The 24,300-nt window shown below is 39.4% G+C and overlaps 3 protein-coding genes across 6 annotated transcripts in view; 1 reads left to right on the top strand and 2 right to left on the bottom strand.

Annotated features, from left to right (window-relative positions):
• Window positions 1–3,567, bottom strand: part of LOC122715326 (dystroglycan-like) — a 106,171-nt gene extending 102,604 nt beyond the window's left edge. Inside the window, exons 1-2 of the mRNA XM_043937430.1 lie at window positions 3,473–3,567; window positions 459–661 (exon numbers count right to left, since the gene is read on the bottom strand). The gene's annotated coding sequence lies outside the window, so the exon portion shown is untranslated. The remainder of the gene's footprint in view (window positions 1–458; window positions 662–3,472) is intronic.
• Window positions 3,568–4,411: 844 nt separating this feature from the next.
• The window catches only part of LOC122714884 (mediator of RNA polymerase II transcription subunit 20), a 113,036-nt gene continuing 93,147 nt past the window's right edge, over window positions 4,412–24,300 (top strand). Inside the window, exons 1-2 of one of the 2 annotated variants that reach the window (XM_043936639.1) lie at window positions 4,412–4,551; window positions 4,844–4,986. In XM_043936639.1, the coding sequence (XP_043792574.1) occupies window positions 4,538–4,551; window positions 4,844–4,986 (157 nt within the window). In that variant the 5' untranslated portion in view covers window positions 4,412–4,537. Of the gene's footprint in view, window positions 4,552–4,662; window positions 4,768–4,843; window positions 4,987–24,300 lie in introns of those variants that run through there. The other variant, XM_043936638.1, reaches the window with a different exon arrangement.
• LOC122714883 (facilitated trehalose transporter Tret1-2 homolog) overlaps window positions 9,109–24,300 on the bottom strand; it is an 82,708-nt gene continuing 67,516 nt past the window's right edge. For all 3 annotated transcript variants that reach the window (XM_043936635.1, XM_043936636.1, XM_043936637.1), the window contains exons 2-8: window positions 21,207–21,308; window positions 15,865–15,998; window positions 14,747–14,993; window positions 14,392–14,676; window positions 14,049–14,301; window positions 13,528–13,868; window positions 9,109–11,703 (exon numbers count right to left, since the gene is read on the bottom strand). In XM_043936635.1, the coding sequence (XP_043792570.1) occupies window positions 11,566–11,703; window positions 13,528–13,868; window positions 14,049–14,301; window positions 14,392–14,676; window positions 14,747–14,993; window positions 15,865–15,998; window positions 21,207–21,308 (1,500 nt within the window). In that variant the 3' untranslated portion in view covers window positions 9,109–11,565. The remainder of the gene's footprint in view (window positions 11,704–13,527; window positions 13,869–14,048; window positions 14,302–14,391; window positions 14,677–14,746; window positions 14,994–15,864; window positions 15,999–21,206; window positions 21,309–24,300) is intronic.

The following is a 24,300-nucleotide window of genomic DNA, read 5'->3' as shown; positions in this document are numbered from 1 at the left end:
GTCGACTCGAAGTTGCCTCGAATGAATGTTTGAGGGCGAAATTTAAGCGGTTCGACACTATCGAAGGAATATTTAACGATATCCAACGTATCCCCGGTTTAAAGCTCCGCATTCGAGTCACGCGCCATCGAACATCCGGTCATAGTTTCCTGCGTACATCTCGAGCCACGATTGGCGCCTATTTTTGTATTTCGCTCGGCGACTCTCTCGCAGCAGCCTCGAAGGGCGATTCTCAATTGTCGCGAGCAACCGGCCGACGCGCATTTCAACGATTTCTTCGTGGAACGAAGCGACGCGTGTGCCCGGGAAAAGAGAAATACGAGAGAACCACGCTCGACTTTATCGCTCGAGTTGTCATTTTTCTTGCTAGGCCCTTAACTGGACCAGCTTAGAAAATGATGCTTACGGGTATGTAAATGTACATAATAATATGGAAATGTACGATGATATGTACTCACGTGGACGGATTGACTGGAAGAAGATGCGTCGCCATGCAGTTATATAGTGGATACAGTATCGAAATTATATCGTATACTCGGATCCGCAACAAATTCTCGTTTCTACATTGCTGCTTTCTTCGTAATAATAACGTTCCCTCTTCGAAATTCACATTTTGATGAGTGAAGCTTAATGCGGTTTCCCGTCGTCGATTAGCGGCCACCTGAAACGTGATGAAGCGAGAGGTTAATTTCACCGACAGTCCAACCATAATTACCACGAAATAAACGGGATATATTGGCAAATATATGGTCCGTTATGATACGAGTTAAATGTTTGAAAGGAACGTCGCGAGAATTGGTTATCATCGTTTTGGATCGAAATGCACCGATTCTACGAACGCTTTCCACCCGATTCGGATATTTAGGTCGCGGATGAAGGGCTGTGAGAGCGTTTCTTCCGCGGTGAAATCCTGAGAGACGCGCGTCTATTCGGTTGCAAAAAAATTTCTGGGTCACGATATCTATATTTGAGCGGTTCCATTTCGTAGAAATGACGGAATTTCGAACATGAAGGAATGGAAGGTTTATGGAACCGTAAGAACGATTAATTCCATGGGACACGAAGGAGTTGAATAGAGATTGAGGTGAATGGATTATCCACTGGCTAGGAAAAATGTTTGAGAAATACTTGTTAACGTTTGTAATGAATGGATTAGAAGATTGAAGATGGACCGATTGGTTTATTCAGCACACGAGTGAAGGTTGTGTAGGGTTTACACAGCTCTGTTATTTCGAGCTTCGAATCTCAGATTTGCTAAAGCTCGATGATCATAATCTTGTGAGTTCAGAAAAAGGTTAAAAATGAGACGTAAATATTTAAAAGTTGTAGCAGAAATATTATTCAATCCATTAAAAGTTGGAATTTCAAGATACGCAAACGATAATATAATAATAGATTAATTAGATGATAAAATATTCTTTGATTACATTCTTTTTTTTTCTTTTTTATAAAATTTGAAGAATACACGTGATTTTATTAAAATTTAATTAAATAGAAAAATATAGTCATCAAGAGTGGCAAATAATAAGAAACGATTGTAAGTAATTGAAAATAATCGAAGCAATATTGATATATTAAAAATCGTTTGCATTCGTGCCCGTTTGATACGGATAAATAATGTTTTTCGAATCAAAGCTTTTATTTATAAATATTTGTTTATAAATTATTTACCGAGTATTTCTGCCTCAACGTAAATATTTCAACGCAAGTGTTCCCGAACGTTTGCTAGAAATGCGTATTTGATGAATATCACATTTAACCCTTTATGGTGCGTGCCACATTTATCATTTATCTCAACTGGTTCGTTCGTACTCTATACGTTATTTTTAAATGTTGTTTGTAATTTCACATTTTCGTAATCAACGACACATAAAATATCTGGTATATTCACTTCCATTATTTTTTTTATTCACAATTATATTTTTATCATTTTTTATCCCAATTTTCTTCTTCGATCGAATGATTAAATCCTTATTTTAATTCCGATCTTTTCAAATTCACAAAAATCCATTTTCTCGAAACATGGTTCATGTCAAATGCACAAAGGTTGCAGCAAAAATTCCTCAACAAATCAGTAGAAATTTATCTCCGCTTAAAAATCGCAAAGCGAGCCGAACAAAAGAGGCGTTTTCAAACGCGTGGCACGCATTCAACCGCATGGCCTCGCGTGCGAAATACGCGTGCGACGTTCGTAGAATCGTTTCGAGGAATCGCGACGAAGATGGCCGAAAAAGACGCACGATTAAGGTCAATTCCGGTCGCGCGGTTTTAATAAACGAGACCTTGTGCCGGCACAGGTTTTAATGCACCCCAGAAACGCGCGTGCTTAATCGGAATGACCTGTATTTCAACGTCGTTTCTTTCTGTTGTTTCTTTCTCTCTTTCTCTTTCCATGTCTGTCGAAGCACAGTTTTTATTAAAGTCTCTCTCCAATGCTCGGAATATAGCTATGTCGCGTAAATAGCGTCGATAAGAGGCAAGCACTCGCGACGAGAGCACAAAGTAGTAACCCTTTGCATCTTCAAACGATCGTGTACCGATTCACAGAATGTGCCGAAGCGATAACATCGAAAACGAGAACAATCGAGAAACGTTTGTTGTAGCAAATTAATTTTTACCTTTGTAAAGATTTGTTTTTTTCCCTTTTCTTCTCGTTTTTCTTTCTTTTTATGACGACACATCACTACACAAACCGTCGTGACACCATTTTGACGATTCACTCTCGAACGAGAATTTCGATAGTTCGATCTTTTCGGTTAATAACAAATTCGTCATGGCTGATCGATGATCGATATCAAACTTCTCGTTTCAGTTACGTGTATAACCGATATTTTGCAATTTAATTAAAATAAAAAATTTCGTGAAATGGATAACTTGAAAACTCGTGAAAGTTGCCAAATATGATAAAGAGATGCATTGATTTTGATATTTTTTACATACAGTGCACATATTTTCATTATAAAATCGAATAGAAAAATATAAAAAATTCTATTTTTCACTCTTGAATAATATTTTTTCATTATTTATTTAATTACATATCGTAAAATATTTTGAATAAATATATAATTTATAGCATTTTTATAGATCGATTACGTCGATGTGAAATCAAAGTAATGGCGTCGTGAAATTGGCGGGAAATGTGTTAATGGCAACTTCATACATATCTATTGACTTCTTGAATTACAATCCTATATCACTAATAAAATATTCAAGCAAGTTCTAGCAGTTTTCAAACTTTCACAATTATTCGACAAAGCTATTTGTAATATTCATTTCGCGGTGTATTATACTCTTAAGGGTCAATTAATTGCATACGAGTCGCATACGAATTGCATATTATTGAATGTGCATTGTATGTATTGATGTCACGTATTTTGAAATAAAGCACATGGCCGGCATGGATGTCCAAACATGGTTAAGAATCTTGTGCTACGTTGATTTATACAATATATAGAGTGCAAATTATTCTTACCTCGTTTTCAAATTGCACATCGTCTTCAACATCGTCTTCATTGACGTCTTCATCGTCGATGTCTTCATCTTTCCCTTTAGTAGAGAAATTCTATCATGGAAATTTACAACTATATATGCGTGAAAACTTGTCACTTGCATTTCATTCCGAATTCGATACTGTCTACATATCAACAATAAAACAACACCTTGCTCAAGTTCTAACCGATATCGCCATTTCGAAGCACACTTGAACGTACTATATCGCCATCTCTTGAAGCGAGTGAAATTACATTCGATAGGTATTCTGTCATCGATACTTTATTTTACTGGTTTCATTTTACTGGTTACATGTATTGTTTAAAAACGCCATCTATGCGAAATTTGAATTTATAGAATATTTGCGGGGATATTGTCTAGTAACAATTCGTCACATGGTGGTAGTGGTCTCTATTAAATTATGATATAAATATAATTATAGAAAGTTCAAGTTAAATATTTATATTTATAATTGCTATTGTGTTTTTCCAATAAAGGTAATACATAATTAAATATTTAAATAAAGATAATATATAAATTATTTATATTTATTTGTATGTAAATATGGATCCTTGTATTTATGAAAGATAGTACATCAACATTATTTATTTACCATTTAGAAATAAATTTATATTTTTCTTAAGCATATATTTTATTAATATTTTTATAATCAATCTTTATATTCAATTACTATTACGCAATTAGTTAATTATGTAAATATATATATATTTTTAAATATATATTTATTTTGCATTTGTAAAAAAAAATATGAAAGATCATATAATTATTATATCAATTACATTAATTTTATTAATAAAAATATTCTTTTTGAATAAGAAGAATTTTTAAATTTAATATATTCGAATGGTAAAAAATTTTATTCTCTTCTTTCAATGCAGAGGTCCCCATGTCTTGTACATATAGTGCCATCTATCGTTAGGCATGAAATATCACTAGAAGGTTATTCAAGTTGCGCGCGTTCTCTTCATTTGACAAGTATTTCGTGTGTGTAATCCGGTTTCTGAAGTGTAAAAAGTTTTTCAAGAAAATGGGTGTTACAGTGTAAGTAATTTTGCAATTAAAGCCATTTTTTCTATTCATTTATATTTATTATTTATACGATGATGGACGCGTAATTTCGTGTACTATATGTACTTTCTCTATTTTTTGACGTTTAGAGGTTATGTTGAAATAGCACATGTCAGAGCAATACAAATGTTCTAGAATGTTTTATTTCAATTATCGCAACATTCATTTGATAATTAATAATTATCACAAGTATTTATATTTATTTAAATACAAGAATATGGAAGTTTATTATTCCTTTGGTAACCGGCATTTTGTGTGCTTGTAGTTTGCAACAATATCCGATGATAGAAAATAGAACTGGACCACAAACCATCGAATTCCTGACGAAACGAGTCGTTGCCCTTGGTGCTATGCAAACTGGCCAATTTTTGGTAGATTGTGAAACCTACGTTTCGGTGCCGCAATTGGGTAAGTGTTTTCATATTTTGAAATTGAATTTTCGTTTCATTATTTGTTCCGATACAGCGTAGTACGTTCTGTTGAGCATAGATGGCTATAATTGTACCGTTCGCGAAATAACTTTCACAATTTTAAGCAAATTTTAATTATTTATTGAGAGACAGCATAATATGTAGTAACGAAATCAATTTCTTAATCTACATTTGCGAAAATTAATTACAGGATTGTTTATTTATAAACACTATGTATCATAGGAAATACTTGGTAAAAAGAGAATAAGAAAAACAATCGTTTGACGATTATGTCTGTTTTTTTTTTTTTTTGCATTTTATATGATGTATATGGATTTCTATACAAACACGCAAGTAGTTGGTTCCGCCGAAGGTTATTTAGCGCTTGGATATTCAATATCGCCTGTTATTTCTAGAGAGGTATAAATGCAGACGCTAATGAATTTTTAAGTACATACTTATTCGTAGCATAAATACAGAATGCACTCGTTCGACACGTGCACATCTCTTTTAATGCAAATATCATACCACCGTATCGGCAGGATTGTTTTGTGCTATTCGTATCTCTTCAACTGACCTCGATTCGAGAATTAATGAATTCTCATAAATTTTTATTTGCTTTTAGAATCGTTCCATTAGTAGATTAGCATAACTATATACGACATAATCTAAGAAATTGGTAATAGAAAGATGATTAAAGCGTAAATTCAAATTCAATCGAAGAATTACGAATTTTTTTCGCAAAATTTATATTACATTGTATCTCGATCGCGAATTATAATTTTTCTTCTGGTAATCGCAATGCGAGTTAATCACCCCGCTCTATTCGATTCGAATTTCGCGCGTCATCGATCAATTTGACCATAGTGCGCGAATTTATAAACAAGTTTCTTAATTTGCGAAGGTACAAACGAGCTATGTCTAAGCATCATTACAAAAATATTAAATCTAGCAAGCGAAGCTAGGCGCAACCCTTTTTAGGATAGATCAGATATATATATGTATATACATATACGTTTATATTACTATGTATATCCTTAATATATATGTAGCTTTTGAAAAATACGTGTTTTCTCGGAATATTTTTTTCTCAATTTTTAGCTTTATCTACGTACAAACGAACATCCCTTTCGGTGACGGCCAGCGCTTCCTTCGAATGTCCCATTTTTTATTGTCGATAAGTTGTAAATAGTTCGCGTTAATTTATTGTCGATAAATAGAAGACGTAATTACACATATAGCCTAATTACAACAGGCCGTGGCATTTTCGATATTGCGCTATATTTATTTTGCAAATATTTTTTTTTTCTTAATATTAAATTTACAAACAATTTTCTCTTGTTTCTCTTATTTTAATGTGTACACACAACGTACACGCACATACATTCTCACACACACGGTATATGGATACAAATGTACATACGTGTGTGATGCGGGCCACGGAATTTTTCGAAAAAGAAAAAATATATATATATATATACAAAAAATTATAAATAATTTTTCAATTGCACTTTGCCCGATATGTGTACCATTTATCAAAGGTTATAAATTTTTAGAATTTTTTTAAAATCCAATTTTATTTCCGATTATATCATACCACGGCCTGCATCATCAATTTCATCAATCAAACGACTTTCGAAATTATAATTACATAGTTATGCGTGCATTAATACGAATTCTAATCTGACTTTTGACTCGCTATATCTAAGGATTACGATAATACCTTCAATTCACGAAAGTGCACAGTGCAGATTTTATTTTTATTTTTTTTTTGTTTTTACGTCGTTTCGCTCGTTGCATATCTGTGTGTTTAATTCGCTTAGCTATTAACTAGTCGAAAGAAAGGATATCTTTGATAATTGAGGAAAGAAGTAGGTTTTATCGTTATTACTTTTATAGTTGTTTCAAAGAATTTATCCGCTATTCCTTATCCAGTTTCGCTAAATGATTTTTTTCAAAAAGTTTACATATATATATATATATTGTTCGGCGCAGTACACTAAAGAGAAACGAGATAGTCTTACGATGGTCGAATAATCATTCTGTACAATTTATAATATGTATGTATATATATTTATATATATTCATATATAGAATCCCGGTTTTTCTTTTTCTTCGTTTTTTAAATTCTTATCCTACGTGCACTCGTTTCACGAGCATTGCACCTGTGTTAACTTAATTGTAAAGTTTTTTTTTTTTTTTATTATTATTCAATACTGCGTCCAAGCCCTTGAGCATTACAAGATATATTTTTAGATAGGTATGAGATTCGAAGGTGCTGCGCTCTCCTTATTCTTCATTATTGTAGACAGTAATGTGAAAAATCGTACGAAATTCTACGGGATTAATCTTTAAGGGATATGTCTCTATTTTAATATCATCGTTATCCTAACGAAAGCATCGAGGCTTGGAAATATTTTTAAGTCGTGTGCTACGAAAGATGTATCATTGTCCACGTAATTCAATGATAATTAATTTTCTCTTTCGCTGGTTTTGATTAATTTTTAAGTACACGATTCTCTATTATCTATGACAGATCAGAGAATTCAGCACTCTTCGTTAGAATATTGGATATGGCAGGGATATGACTCACGGGATGATAAAACGATTAAAGATGTAAGAAAAATCCTGCCGATAGACTGCACGGAAAAAAATATTGAACTGACTCGTAGAAACGTTTTGAAACTGAAATTTGTTGAATTTCGCGGAACATAGGCGAACATTTGATATGTCGACAATTTAATATCCCTGACGTCGGGCCTCTTAATCAATTAGAATTAATTAGAATTCGTTAAATCTACTAGTTTTACACAACACGATATATGGATACATTTTTAGAAAAATATCAAAACGATTCGATTAGAATTCAATTCGTAACGAAAACTCTTGTAACGAACGAAGAAACACTCCTTCGTTCTAAATACGCGTGATCTCTTTACATCGCAACATCGAAACAATATAATAACTCGTGAAAAATATTTTCATCCGTGAAGACTAGGCGTTCGATCACAGATGCAGACCGCTAATATTCTGCAAAGTCGACGCTGACGAGTTCTACAAACTATATAAAAATATAAAATACAAATGCCGTTTCCTCGAATATCCTCCTCCAAAGGATTCCACTCTTGGATCACTATCATTGCACGAATATTATTTTATGCATTCGCAACGCTTATCTCGACGAAATTTATACAAAAATCCCATCCATCCATCGGCGACAGTCGAATTCTCGAGATACACGAGATCTTATCTCTTATTTCTTCTTATAAATATTCCAAATATTTAAAAAAAAAAAGAAAAAAAAACACGACTGGCGTCGAAGTTATAGGATAAACTTTTGCCAATTTTTCGATCCCATTTCAATTTTTTTCTCTCAAAATCTAACGCACGCGTGTCTCGTATTAATTAATCATAATTAATCATACAGTATTGTCGCGAAAAATTTGTTCATAGTGTTCGAACACGATGTATATATTATATACGTGTTCGTACAATGTACACGTAATAATCGATTTATACAATAGGTACTTAGTGTGAAAGATACGCGTAGTATAATATATCTACAGATAATAATATTGTCATCATTAAGTCAATGGCGGCCGTATATAGAACCGTAGAACGAGGCCTATCGAGTATTTATATACCTTATAGTGTCAGACAAATGAAATATTCTCTTCCTCTGTACCGCGTCTAAATTGTTTCTCTCCGTTCTACATTCTTTTGCCAAGCGATAGCGTTTATGTCACAGAGATGTGTATATCAATATATAGCGCGAAGTAGTGTTAAATTGGGGAGAAAGCGACGAACGTTCCGCATACCTGTCACACACAAATCGATCACAAAACCGTTCCAATCGTTTCGTTTTTTATCGTCGTTTTTTACATAAAAAATAGTCTTATTAGGTAATTAATTGCACGAAAAATAGAAATTTTCATTATTTTCTCGTCTCATTTAACACAAACGGATTTTCAATTTTTTTCTTACGAGCGAAATCGCGCAAATTAATTTGATACCCTTTTAAATTTAATACAACTTGATATTATCCAAATAAATTTAATTTTCTTTCGATTTCGATACTGGTTTTAAATTTGAAAAGAAAAAAAAAAAAACGACGAATAATTAATAGCATAGAATAAAATTTCCTTCAACGTGGTATCGAATCAATTGATGCTCTGAAATCATTTCAGAGCTCGAAGATCAATCGTGCGCTTTTGAAAGAAAATGGATCTCTGAAATTTTGTATCACGCTATCACGTTTTGTATTTTAATTAGCTCTTCTTTTCTCGCGTGTTATTTTGGAAATTCTTTTAGTTGAAAATATCACGGGTGAAACGTCTAGACAATCGACGGACCAGTCTATCGATTCTATTCTAAACAATTTATTGTATACACGTGTATGTATGTATGTACGACTATCATTTTCTTTTTTTTTTTTTTTTCTTTTTCTTTTTATGTATAATTTATACGTATTCTGCGTTATTATCTGTACGTCTATGTGTATATATATATCGTATTTGCGTGCTCTCAGAAAAGGCACGTTGCACGGAAGAGCGTTCTTTATTTATTTATCTTTTTTTTTTTTATATTATTATTGTTCCAACGAGATCCATCTTTTCGAATGTATACATATATATATATATACTTGCAAGAATTCGTTTGATATATATATATATATATATATATAGCTACTGAAAATAACTGTATGCTAATTTAATGCGCTTCTTGGTCAAAATATCGTTCGAGCATCGTTTTTTCTCACAAGGCAGATCACGAAGATGGGTCTATCTAATTTACGTAATTCAGTCGTGTCGTTTTTGAAAAAAGAGATCTTACTCGTCGACTTTGATTTCTTTTACGATAATTATCGAAAGTGAGCATAAAACTGGTCAGAGGAGGGAGGGAAAAAATTAATCGTTTGAACGTACTCTTATTCTTTTAACAATTATCCCCTATTTAATTTTTTTTTTTTTTATACCTCTATTCTATCGTCGTATAAATTGTACCTTTCCTTTTTTTTCTTTTCTTTTCTTTTCTTTTTTTTTTTTTTATTACATACGAAGTCTTCTTTAGAATGTCGACACCCATCGCGCGTCAAGCGTGATTTTAATAAGATGGTCGTTAGGACAACAATCGTTCTTTCGTTTCCGACCAATCTTGTACAATTACTCGAAATAATTATCTCGTCCATATATTTCTATCGACTCGCGAACGGAAAAAGCTCGTATCAAATCAAGGAACTCGGTAATCTAACGCCGTCGTGTAATGAGATCTTGCTCAGGACAGAAATCAAAATCTTCTTTCTTTTTTCCAATACTCTTCGATACCGGGAAACGAGATTATTTCTTGCGGGAGGCTCGATCCCGGAACGATTTTAAACATCGGGAACTCCTCCTCGAGTTGGAACCCCTCCCAACTGGACCAAATTATCCGATCCTTGTCGAACGGACAACCCCCTCGATCGATCCCTCCTCGTGCATCACAAGTAGCAAGTTTTGTAATAGATGAACGCGACCGTGTCCTTGCCGAACGTCCTGCATTCCCTCTCGTAGTGCACCTGACCGGGCTCGTACTTGCCCCCTTGGGGATATTTGCTCAGCCTGGACAAACTCCTGTACAGTCTGAGGTAATCGTCATCCCCGAGTCGGTCCTCCCGACTGTACCCGTATCGGCGCCGATGCCAACCGGATGACTCCTCGTCGAGCGAAGCAACCCTGTCCTCGCCACCCCTCCACTCACTCGCCGCGGCGTTCGACGACGCGAGACCCCTCGCCCCCCTCCCGTCCTCCAGCTCGAGATCCGACAGCTCCTGCAAGCTTCTCCCCGGACAGGCCCGCCGCGATCCCAGCCGGGGGTAAACCGATCCCCGCTGATCCCCGAAATTGATGGTCCTGCCCCGCGTCCTGGGCAGAGTCGAGCTGCTGCTGCTGCTGCAAATCCTCCCGTTCCCCACCATTATCGGCTTAGCCGAGTCGACGTCCGCCCTCCTCCCCCCCTCGCGCGTAATCGCGTAATCGCCGACCCCCCGTCGCGGTCTCATCTCCATCCCTCCGTCGGCCACCCTCTCCTCCCCCGTGGAGAGGTAGACACCCTTGCCGCGGACGTACGTCCTCCCGACCCGACGATTCCGCCCGTACGATCGTTGACGATCCTCCTCCCGCGAGCGAGTCGCCGCCTCCTCCTCGTCCTCCTCCACAGGGTTGAAGAAACGGCTGTAATCGTGCTTCACCACGTCCCCGTTGCACGATCGCGGATGGAGGGCCGCGGAATTGCCGCCGCGGAACGGGTCCTCGCCCGTGGAACGGCGGCCTGCCGAGAACAGGGAACCGCCCCGGGATTGGACGAAGTTGCCCACGTTCCTGCCGATCCTGTTCGTCCTCTCCGCGAACATGTTGCAGCAATCGGTGAACAGGCTTCGACGATTGGGCGCGTGGCGCGCGGAGGACGTACCGGTGTCGGTCGGAGCGCAACCCCTATCGTACAACTCGCGCGGATCGTGTTGATTCGGGTACGCACCTCCCGGCAGGGGTTTGTTGGACTTTTCGAAATTCGACAGGCCCCCCGTTAACGAGGCCTTATACTACCGCGCCTGGGCGTAGTCCGGGTTCATCTCGTCCAGCTGTTTCCCCTTTGTCTCAGGCACGCAACAGACCACGAAGCACAGACCGCATACGGCGACCGCCGCGTAGAACCAGAATGCCCCGTGTAGACCGAGCGTCTGAAACGAATTATTATTTTAAGGAAAATGATTCGAGGGAAATTGTCGATACACGGAAGGAGAGGTTATAGATTGGGATTTATTAAGATTGAATTAAGTTCTCATTTATGAGAGTACCACTCTCTCGAGTGCCAAGTTGTTGTATAGTTATCAGGATCGTTGTGAATGGAGAGGGGAAGAAGAGGAAGATCGGTAACACGATCAAAGAATATCTGAAACGAACGAATTACTATTTTAAGAAAAATGATTCGAGGGATATTGTCGATACACGGAAGGAGAGGTTATAGATTGGGATTTATTAAAATCAAAAGCTTCTCATTTACGAGAGTACCACTCTCTCGAGTGCCAAGTATTGTATAATTATCAGATCGTTGTGAATGGGGTGGAAGATCGGTAACGCGATCAAAGAATATCTGAAACGAATGAATTACTATTTTAAGAAAAATAATTCGAGGGATATTGTCGATACACGGAAGGAGAGGTTATAGATTGGGATTTATTAAGATTGAATTAAGTTTTCATTTATGAGAGTACCACTCTCTCGAGTGCCAAGTATTGTATAATTATCAGGATCGTCGTGAATGGGGTGGAAGATCGGTAACGCGATCAAAGAATATCTGAAACGAACGAATTACTATTTTAAGAAAAATAATTCGAGGGATATTGTCGATACACGGAAGGAGAGGTTATAGATTGGGATTTATTAAGATTGAATTAAGTTTTCATTTATGAGAGTACCACTCTCTCGAGTGCCAAGTTGTTGTATAATTATCAGATCGTTGTGAATGGAGAGGGGAAAGAGAGGAAGATCGGTAACGCGATCAAAAAGCTCGAATATTTGAAATGAACGAATTATTATTTTAAGAAAAATGATTCGAGGGATATTGTCGATACACGGAAGGAGAGATTATAGATTGAAATTTATTAAGATTAAAAGGTTCTCATTTACGAGAGTACCACTCTCTTGAGTGCCAAGTATTGTATAATTATCAGATCGTTGTGAATGGGGTGGAAGATCGGTAACGCGATCAAAGAATATCTGAAACGAACGAATTATTATTTTAAGAAAAATGATTCGAGGGATATTGTCGATACACGGAAAGAGAGGTTATAGATTGGGATTTATTAAGATTGAAAGGTTCTCATTTACGAGAGTACCACTCTCTCGAGTGCCAAGTATTGTATAATTATCAGGATTGTCGTGAATGGGGTGGAAGATCGGTAACGCGATCAAAGAATATCTGAAACGAACGAATTACTATTTTAAGAAAAATGATTCGAGGGATATTGTCGATACACGGAAGGAGAGGTTATAGATTGAAATTTATTAAGATTAAAAGGTTCTCATTTACGAGAGTACCACTCTCTCGAGTGCCAAGTTGTTGTATAATTATCAGGATTGTTGTGAATGGAGAGGGGAAAGAGAGGAAGATCGGTAACGCGATCAAAGAGCTCGAATATCTGAAACGAACGAATTACTATTTCAAGAAAAATGATTCGAGGGATATTGTCGATATGACGGAAGGAGAGATTGTTAAGATTAAAATTTTTGAAACGATTTTTGAAAGGTGCGTTGAAAGGTTCTCGAATTTACGAGAGCACCGCTCTCTCGAATGCCAAGTGTTGTTGTATAATTATCAGGATCGTCGTGAATTGGGAGGGGAGGGGGAGGAAGATCGGTAACGCGATCAAAGAGCTCGAATATCTCGATTATACACTCGATCGTCGAGACGAGATATCGATCGAGCGCGGATTATATCGGACACCCGACACCTACGTTTTAAGTGTCCCGATGGTCTCTTGCCTCCCCGCCCCTCGTCTCACCTGCTGAAAATCCATGAAGAGCTTAATCCCGACGAACGCGCAGAAGTAGCTGAAGCTGGTGCTGATGCTCGAGCCGAGGCCGCGATACTCGAGGGGGAAGAGCTCGCCAATCAATAACCACGAAATTGGCGATATGCCCAGAGCCAGAGCGGTCGTGAAGACGAGGACGCAGAGCAACGGTATCCAATCGTGTTGGCCGACCACCGCCGAGTCCGGATATCCCAGATTTTGCGTCTGGGACATGTAATAGGCATAACTGCCGAAACCGGCCAACGCCAACGACATGAACACGGTGCTGGCTATCAGAAGCGGTAACCTGCCCACGATATCGATCAGGAATCCTGAGGGAGCGAAGAAAATTAGATTTAGAAAGGAAAAAAAACAATTGAAAAGAAAACCTTCGTTTCGTTTCGTTTCGTTTCATTTCGTTTCGTTTCGTTTCGTTCGTTCGATTCGTGTATTCTCGCGTGTCGTTCGATAAATACCTTGGAAAGGAAAGGGTCGGGTTACTATCTGCGTACCTGATAACAGAGAAGCCAATAGTTGGACGAAGCCAATCGCGATGGTAGCTCCGTGAGGATTCATGCCGCCCAGGGTCTGCCTGAATATGATCACCGCGTAATAATTGAACGCGTTCGCCCCGGAAAACCTCTGGAAAAACATCAACCCGCACGTGATGGCGATAGGCTTGTACAAACGAGGCGTGAACACGCTGTTCTTGAACGTGAGCTCGTACTGCTTCGCCCGTGACGCGAGAATGTTCGTTTTGATCACCTGTCAACAATCGTAATCGTGATCTAATCAAATGAACCTCCTCCCCGAAGTATCATATATATATCGGAATTGCACGTTTGAAAACGTTACCTGGAGCTCGTGACGTATGTCGACGTGATCACCGCGCAGCCACTGCAAGCTGTTGGCAGCCTCGTCGTCTTTGCCATTCAGAACGAGATACGACGGCGTCTCGGGTATAAAGAGGGTCCCCAAAAAGAGCATCGAGGGCGCTATTGCCACCAGGAGGGCGCTTTGCCTCCAATTCAAGTACGTGCCGGCTATATACGACAACAACACGCCCACGTGGCCCAGCACCTTCAGCATAGCCGACAGGCAACCTCTGATGCCCGGCATCGAGATTTCTGATATGTATACCTGGAAAAATGAGTCTTGAGATCTATTCGAAAAAACCATATGCATATATATATATATATATATAGTATACCTGCGCGACCATGGTGATCACGGAGCAGCAGAGGCCCCCGATGAAGCTGGTCACGTAGACCAGTTCCACGCAGGGCGCGATCCCCGTCAGGATCCAGACGACGGCCAGGGGCAAAGACGTGACGCGTAGGGCCAATCTACGCCCCCTTCTCATCACCCAATCGCCGATCATAGCGCCGAACCACGCGCCCAGCATGGACAACGAGGCGACCCACGACGCTTCTTGTTGCGTCACCGAGAAAGCCGACCTGCGACAAATGGCGATACGATTACAAATGACAGGGACTAGCGTTACAGGGGAGCCTAATACCCCTGATTTGAACCCTGCGCGACGATCGATCGATCGAGTAATCGATCCTCGGTTCAAGGATAGGAGCTTCTACCGCCGCAGCACAGAGCTGCTACAAGAGATTTCGAATCCATTTTCTTTTTTATACACACCGATTGATTCGCCTCGATTTCGTGTTGGGTAATCGGTCGTAGAAGAAAATCGTACAACTCTCGATTTTACTATGGATCGACGAAGTTTTGAATTTATTCTTCGGTAATTGAACGCGGCTCTCGGAAAGGAAGATATCGATATTCGGAGTATACGTGTCGATTATAGTTGAAATTCGAAAACAACCGTTTTAACTCGATCCAATTGAAATTAAATTGCGTATATAATACGTAAACTATATATATATATATATATACATAAAATATTGTATACACGAGATAGTATACAACGACCAACGATTTCTTTACGCGTAGTGGTTCCTCGATAGCGATAAAAGCGAGCTATCGCGGAGAAAGTGTGCGACAACCGGCCGAAAACGGAACGCGATGACGTTAATGCATTTGCTTAAAACGAATTATCTAAGATACTCGCTCCCTCGTTCGCTTTATTACGCCACGGGCGAAATATCTTGTCGGGTTTATTTAATTTTCTTATCTTGGCGAGCGACGCTAATCGTTAGGGGACACGACACGCGTCTGACTCGCAATTACTTTACCAAGTCTCTCTTACTACTTTAAAACGGCCGCGTGTTACGCTACCGCGCTCCATGCTTTCCGCTTAAATCAGGGGGGGGGGGGATATTATATTATCGCGCGTGAAAATGATACGCGATACGTTACCACGTGTCGTTGTTGGTGGACTGATAAAGGTGAGGCGGTTGGTTGTCCAAGATGGAATCCAAGGCGGGCGAGGTGTAACCCTTTGCCAGGCCCGAGGAAAGCGTTCCCATCGACAGTGCCAGGGTGGCCAACACCTTGTGAATGAAACACGTCAAGATGTTGAGAAAAATTCGAGGGGAAATCGCATTACAATCGATACAAAAAGTCGCCAATAAAACGCTCGGAGGTGTTAAAAATTCGTTCGAAGATTCGCTCGAAGGATAATGTTTCCGCGAATTCCTTCGGTGTGTATGGCAACAGATGTTCATCATCGGGGAAACTGTGCGTATCGGAGCCGGAGATCGTCGGACAAATTGTTGGTCGCAGATTGGAAGCGAATCCTCGCGAGGAATACTAAACATCTCGCTCTCTAACGCATCCTCTCTAACGATCGCTTCTCTGCTCGTATTTATGACGATGCTGATGAACAGAGAGAGAGAGAGAGAGAGAAGGAGGGATTCGTCGTGAGAAACCGATTTTATGGTGCACGGGGTCGAAATTATCGGAATGGAATTCCTCGTGCGATGGAACGCGAAGCGGTTGTTGTAACCATCATCTCTCTCGTCTCTCTCTCCGTCTATTTTCGTATATTCCGTTTACATTCGCGCATTTTTCGACGAAAGACGAGGGCGATTTTCACTTTCCCGCCGAGCTCGTAAAATTCTTCCTCGAAAAAATGAAAAAGCAGGATCGATCCGGAGGAAATTTGGTCGGATGGATTTCCGCAACAAATCTTCTTACTTGCAACACGATTGTACAACACGATACGCAAGGCGCCACGTATCTCTCTTCCTTGTTTGCGTCAGCGTGCGCACGTCGTTTATGGTACCGTGCAAGAGGCAGTAAAATATACAAATATTGCGCGACACTCGTAGATAGCTTGGTAGCATCGTGAAAATGGAGAATCGGTTACGGGGATTCTAGAATTTTCAATTCCGGCGAGAGTTGAAAGGAGTTGAAAAGAAGGGATTGCGTTATCTTTGCTTTGGAATCCTTAATACCGAAAAACATTTTTTTTTCTCTCCCCTCGGAGGGGGAAAGATATTTTTTAACGAATATAAGACAGCGCTAGCTTGGGGTGGGCTAATTATCATATGGCTCGCTCGACGTAAATCCAGATTCTTTCGCGACGGCTTTTTTTCCCCCCCTCGTTTTCAGTTTCTCCGTTATAGGATATTTATTATACTCGGTCGAGAGAACTGGAAGGAATTAAAAGGAATGCCGCTTAACTGGATACCTTATAGGATATACAAGCGTGCACTACAAATGATTTAGCGAAAAAACGCGCGCGCGATTAGTGCGTTAAAGCGTCCAAGCGTATATCGACTGATCTGACTGGTTTTTCTTATTATAAAACTATCTTAAGACTTTTTCGAGCAGCTAATTTAAAAACGAAAAAAAAAAAAAAAAGAAAAGAAAAAACTTCACACTATGTTCGAACGTCCATTATTCCACATTGTAACGTGATTTACATTCGATTTTACGATTCGTCGAAACGTCGGCGAAGGTGAAAACCCGTTCAACCGTGTAGATCTGCCTCTCCTCGCAAATCAGTTTTTCTTTTTTCCCGCGAAATCTGTCTCCGTTAAACCGATAAAAGCGTCTGTTCCGGTAAGGGGAGTTAATTTACTCACTTCCACTCTCGAGTGTGATTACGCGAACAGAGAGAAACGACCATCGATAAAGCGAGGAGAGCGGGGAGAGAGGGGGGGGGGGAAGAGAGCGCGAAAATATCCGTGTCGAGGCGCTGCACGTTTTCCAAGTTGGAAATATTTCCCGCCCGTTATAAGTGTCGGTCACCGGCGCGGGAATTATAATTATTTATGAGTCGCATAATTGTGGATAAAATTCAGGGTGTGCCTTGCAATTATTGCGCAACTTCTCCCGTCGAGAAGTGCTTCGCGTGAAATAAATTGCCACGCTTGAAGATCGCGAGATAAACGCATTAATTCATCGCGAAACAGGAAAGGGGGGAGGGGGAAAGGGGACACAAAAATTGTCCCCCGGTTATTCAATTATGTTATTGAATTATGGCCGGGGATATAATTCGATTGCAGCCGATCGTGTATCGACCGTGGTTGTCGAAAATATAACGATGCTTGTTATTTTTTTTGAACAAAAAATTTTAACCAACTCCCCCGAATTTTCCAACTTTTTGGATCGGATTCAAAGATCGTCGCGATACTTTTAACTTTGGAAAATGGTTACTCGTTCGAAATAAAGAGATTTGACAAATTTATAAATAAAAGGGAGATTCACGAACAAGCGGAAGATCGATAGAAGAAAAATTGGAAAATGTCTTCGAGGGATTAAATCCACAATGTCACCTGTTGTGAATATCCTGTCGATATTTTATATATTAAACTCGACGCGCGAGTTTTCGAGCGTGACACTTTGTTGCAACACGTTCGATTATTTTACAAGTTTACGATTCCGTCATCGTGAGGAATTTGAAGCGCGAGTCGACCGATCCCTCGGAAAATTTGCATAAACTTTCGATATCCTCCTCCTCCTCCTCCACGATAGATCCGGAGACAAGTTATTGCAGGCCATTTAAACGCGACGCCGCAATAACCTTTCCGTCGTCGCGGCGGAGACGCCGATATTCTCTGCCCGCGAACAATAATGCGTGGGTCGGTTGAGCCGGTTTTCAAAGCTTTTTATCCGATTGCTCGTGCATTGGATCGTGTGAAATCCATACAACTGTAGTTATATACGATCCCGATCGAACGATCACTCACTGAATCATTGAGACATCGACGGGCTCGGATCGGGCTCGCGATATTATTAACCCATTAAAAACGATTGAATTGCTGCGCATGTATACTTTTATTCAAAAGTGGACTCGATTACCTTCTCGATCGAATTTTCGAAGAATTCGTTACTTCTTCCATAAACTTCTTTCCATAAACGCGACCGATATTTTAAACTTCGTCGTAAATCGAACGGTACCATTCTCGTAGGAAAACTTTTACCAATCGAAAACCGTGTTGAAATATTTCTCACGTTTTTTTTTTTTAAAACTCCAGCATATTAAATCAAATGGCGATCCGAATTTTTCAAAAATCCTTCGATCCGGCAAAGTATAAAATTATCTCGCCAAATGCAAATGTCGTCGCCCAGATCCGGGATCCCGGGTAGTCGGTCGTCTCTCGTGTCCCGCGCATTAGTCTCGCGCAATTACTCGAATACGAAATCGGGCGTCGGGCATACAAGGGGGAAGACGTGGCGAGACGTGACTCACCACCGGTTTACGACATAACAGCGTGCGGCTGTGTTGTTACGTTACCACCGATGGATACCCCCCCTCGTGCTTGGACATCGCGCCCAACTGGTGACCCGGCCTGGGCCCTGTTTAACCCTTTTGACGCTCACTTTCGAGAGACGTCTGACGCGCTCTCCCCTCGCCGTTTATAGTCACACCACGTTGCGGCTCGAACTTGCCCCGCCAACTTGTACATTGAAACGTTTTGCCGGGGAGAGGCTAAACGAAGATTAAAGTCGAACTTGAAAGATCGAGGCGTCGTTCGCTCGTCGCCGTTCCGTACGAAGTTCGATTTTCGAAATAAATAAGGAAGTCGTATATATATTTATAACCATGCTCGTTCAAACATGCGGCTTGATTTATCACGGTTATATAAATATTTAAGTAAACGTTAATTTTTGAATTATTGTTCGTAATCGTTTCGGGGAAATTGGTTGTTTGATTTCTATATCCGTGAAATTGACAATAAAATCTTTCTAGAGAAAGTAAATTTAACCAGATAAATTTTTCCTTTCTTTAGAATCGTACGTATATCGAATCTCGTGCTAATTTCCCCCGTGCTAATTTCTAATAATCTAATGCTGTTATAATATTAATGCACGATTGATGATTTTTATTCGCATAGCGGACTCTTCTCTCGAACTTGTTTCTCAAAACCCCGTCGAATCTTGCCGGTAATTCGATATCACGAACAAATCCGGATTGGAAACGGGAAATAATCGAATACCCGCTTCGTTGTAACTTAAGCGAGATTCGATAACACCTGGTTACCATTACGCGGGATGCGATTATCCTCGACCAATAATGGCGTATAATCGGACACCGGTGTCAAAGTTGGAAACACCCCGTTAATTTGAGCTCGCCATCCGCTCGTACGCGATTCCGTTTTGACGCACGACCCGATAATCCTAGAAATCTAATTCTCGAAACGGGCGAATGGATTTGTATTCCGCGCAAATATCGATGGCGCCTCGTTCGAGGAGGAAGATATAATAAAATGGCCGCGGTATATCGAACAATGATCGTTGCCGATAATTCGGCCAATCGATTCAACGAATTAACCTCCCTTCCCTTTCTTTCTTCTGAGCATTGGCGAGCGTTTACAACGTTGATCCTGAGGGAGGCTGGTGGTGGACATCGAGTTGAGAGAGTTAAAGTTAACGCGGTTGAATCCATTTGAATCTTTATCGTTCGAGAGTCTTTTATTCTCGATTCGATTCAAATATGATCGATCGATATCGGGTAGAGAATTAATAATCCGAGCTTTTCGCTAAGATGGGGAGATAGAGTAAGCAAAGGATAGAAGGGATTGGAACATTTTCATTCCCATTTCGGTTGAAAGTTCACGCCAACTTTTCCCTCCAGCGAATATGAAACTCTCTGTTAGGCGAAGCTTTCCCCGTTGCGTTTCTTCTTAAACGCGCGACGTTAAAAGCTCGTTTACGTCGATGTGCCTCGAGTTAAGTCCAAGTTAACCGGGAGAGCCATTAGCTTAAAACAGTTAGCTGAGGAGATGCTGCTTGGTAAGCGAGGAAAGAAAAAGATGGGGAAAAGAGAGCTTTGAAAGTCTTTAGAGTCTTTATATTGTGAAAATGGGTGGTGGTCAGTTCGGGCAAGCAAAGTGCACACCGTTGCACGTATAATACGCGCGAAAAAAATGGAGAAAAGAATCCGGTCGATATGCATTTTAAGCTCGAACCACTCAATTAAGCTCACGGCTGTCTTCGGTATTTGCATATCGATATGGACCTATGCCAAGAAGGAAAGATTCTCTCCGGATTCTCAGTGGATTTGGATTATTTCGAGTAACCACGGGGAAATGTAAATTGGCGAAATGGGCACGCCGATAACGTCGCCTTGGCCGCCAACTATAATTTCTATCCCCCTCCTCCCTTTCTTGCGAATCTCTCCTTCTCTTTTTCCAAGTGAACCAAATAAAAAAAAAAAAGAAAGATACGAAAGAAACAAGGAAGAATCTATCCTTGTTTAATTCGAATAATAATAATAAGCTCTAACTAAGAAGCATGGTGATCGATACCTGTGACATGTGTTGCGGCCTCGTCGCCGTCGAAGTCATGTGCACCACGGAAGCCCTGGGCATTTTAAAGCTGTTCTCTCCCTCGTCCGGCACAGTTGTTACCTGCAACAACGCCCAATATAATAAATACGCTGTTATTACTCTTTTTGAATATTTCATTTCGAGATCAAATCAAATAAATTTCTCAAAACTATCAAATCTTGGCCAGTGTCATCAGTGCGTTAGCTCCCCTTTTTCTTTTCTTTTTATCTTTCCCCACTTCGAACGGATCAAGTATTATATTCGATATAATATATTTCCCAAAACCGAGATTATTAAATCTTGGCAACTGTCATCAGCGCATTAACTCCCTTTTTTCTTTTCTTTTTATTTTTCCCCACTTCGAACGGATCAAGTATATTCGATATAATATATTTCCCAAAACCGAGATTATCAAATCTTGGCAACTGTCATCAACGCATTAGCCTCCTTATTAAAATTAGCTTCTCTTTTTCTTTTCTTTTTATCTTTCCCCACTTCGACCAAATATTATATTCGATACAATAATAAATTTCCCAAAACCGAGATTATCAAATCTTGGCAACTGTCATCAGTGCGTTAGCTCCCCTTTTTCTTTTCTTTTTATCTTTCCCCACTTCGAACGGATCAAGTATTATATTCGATATAATATATTTCCCAAAACCGAGATTATTAAATCTTGGCAACTGTCATCAGCGCGTTAACTCCCTTTTTTCTTTTCTTTTTATCTTTCCCCACTTCGAACGGATCAAATATATTCGATATAATATATTTCCCAAAACCGAGATTATTAAATCTTGGCAACTGTCATCAGTGCATTAGCTCCCCTTTTTCTTTTCTTTTTATCTTTCCCCACTTCAAATGGATCAAGTATTATATTCGATATAATATATTTCCCAAAACCGAGATTATCAAATCTTGGCAATTGTCATCAACACATTAGCCTCCTTATTAAAATTAGCTCCTCTTTTTCTTTTCTTTTTATCTTTCCCCACTTCGATCAAATATTATATTCGATACAATAATAAATTTCCCAAAACCGAGATTATCAAATCTTGGCAACTGTCATCAGTGCATTAGCTCCCCTTTTTTTTTTCTTTTTATCTTTCCCCACTTCGAACGGATCAAGTATTATATTCAATATATATAATATAATATATTCAATATATTATAATATAATATATTCAATATAATATATTTCTCAAAACCGAGATTATTAAATCTTGACAACTGTCATCAGTACATTAGCTCCCCTTTTTCTTTTCTTTTTATCTTTTCCCACTTCGATCAAATATTATATTCGATACAATAATAAATTTCCCAAAACCGAGATTATCAAATCTTGGCAACTGTCATCAACGCATTAGCTTCCTTATTAAAATTAGCTCTTCTTTTTCTTTTCTTTTTATCTTTCTCCACTTCGAACGAATCAATTATTATATTCGATATAATATATTTTTCAAAACTGAGATTATCAAATCTTGGCAACTGTCATCAGTGCATTAGCTCCCTTTTTTCTTTTCTTTTTATTTTTCCCCACTTCGATCAAGTATTATATTCGATACAATAATAAATTTCCCAAAACCGAGATTATTAAATCTTGACAACTGTCATCAGTGCATTAGCTCCCCTTTTTCTTTTCTTTTTATCTTTCCTCACTTCGAACGGATCAAGTATTATATTCGATATAATATATTTCTCAAAACCGAGATTATCAAATCTTGGCAACTGTTATCAGGGCATTAGCCCAAAATTAGCGTCCCTTTTTCTTTTCTTCTCTTTTTTTTCCCCACTTCGAACGGATCAAGTATTATATTCGATATACGTGTACAACATTGTTTTTCGCCGTTTGTACACAGGATATCGTACACACGATAACACTCTACACGGTTGGATCCGGTGTTACAGGATCGGTCGTAAAACTTCCGTTCCGCTTCACTCCGCGGCGCACAACTTGATGGTGGTGGTAATTGAATGGCTCGCGTCCGCTGGCCCGCGAGAGGAGAGAAACGAGCACCGAAAAGTACTTTACGAGTCGTTTACAGAAACTGGAAAGGAGGAGGAGGAGGAGGAGGGGGAGGGACAAGGTGTAAGCTGGACGTGTAAGCGAGTAACACGACCGGCCCACGATAAGACTTTTCCTCCGTTGGAAACCCCATTGTCTAAGGTAGCTAAGATAATTGTCCTCCACGTCCAATTGTGCAACCCACGCGGTTGTCCCCTGGCCACCTTCTTTTTATTTTTTATTTTTTTTTTGTCGTGTGACAGGCCGTCAACTCGGCTCGAACCAACGTCTAAATCCTCTCTGGTTTCTGAATGCGGAATCGTAGTTGAATACGTGCAGCGGCCGCTGTCTCCCGTTCATTTGCATCCACCTGACCACGGAGCAGGGGAGTGGTCACTCGATTCCGTGACTGTCGCACACTTTTTTTGCTTGGCCCCCTCGTTGGACGTTGCCAGAGTGGCTGCTGGCCGATCAGACAGAAGAAACAGAAGGTGTTTTGTTTCGTTTTCTTTTTTTTTTTTTTGGACGAATATTGGAAGAGGTTTCTGTTTCACGCTTCTCGTGATTTATCGGGGAGCTGGTTTTCCCGTCGATGACGAAATTTCACTCTCGTCGAAGCTCCGATTTATATCCAGCTTGTCGCGGAGACGAGAATGAAAGGAGAAAGAGAGAGAGAATCGAGAAATGTAGGAAAATATCATTTCAAGAGACGTGATTAGATTAGAATCAATTTAGAGGAGACACTGTATTCTTCCATCCGACACTTTTTTTTTTTTTGAAATCTTTACCGCGTATCCTTTCTTAGAAAGTCGTTTCTCCAATTTCACGAGACAGGAGAAACTGATATGCCCCTCCCTTCCCTCCTCTCGGTGTATAATAATATTCGAGCGATTCGATAAAAGTAAGAGATCTCTGTAGAGAATTCAAGACAGCCTTATTCGAAAAGGATATATATTTATTTCCGAGAAACATTCTATATGCAACGTATGTGTATGATTCCCTTCTATCGAACTTTTTTTCATATATGATTTATAATATTACGATATACGTTCTCGATATCGCCAACCTTGT

This window comes from Apis laboriosa, unplaced genomic scaffold (genome assembly GCF_014066325.1).
Source record: "Apis laboriosa isolate Shangri-la unplaced genomic scaffold, ASM1406632v1 scaffold34_cov151, whole genome shotgun sequence".
NCBI classification, from domain to species: domain Eukaryota; kingdom Metazoa; phylum Arthropoda; class Insecta; order Hymenoptera; family Apidae; genus Apis; species Apis laboriosa.
This window is presented reverse-complemented; position numbering and strand designations above follow the sequence as displayed.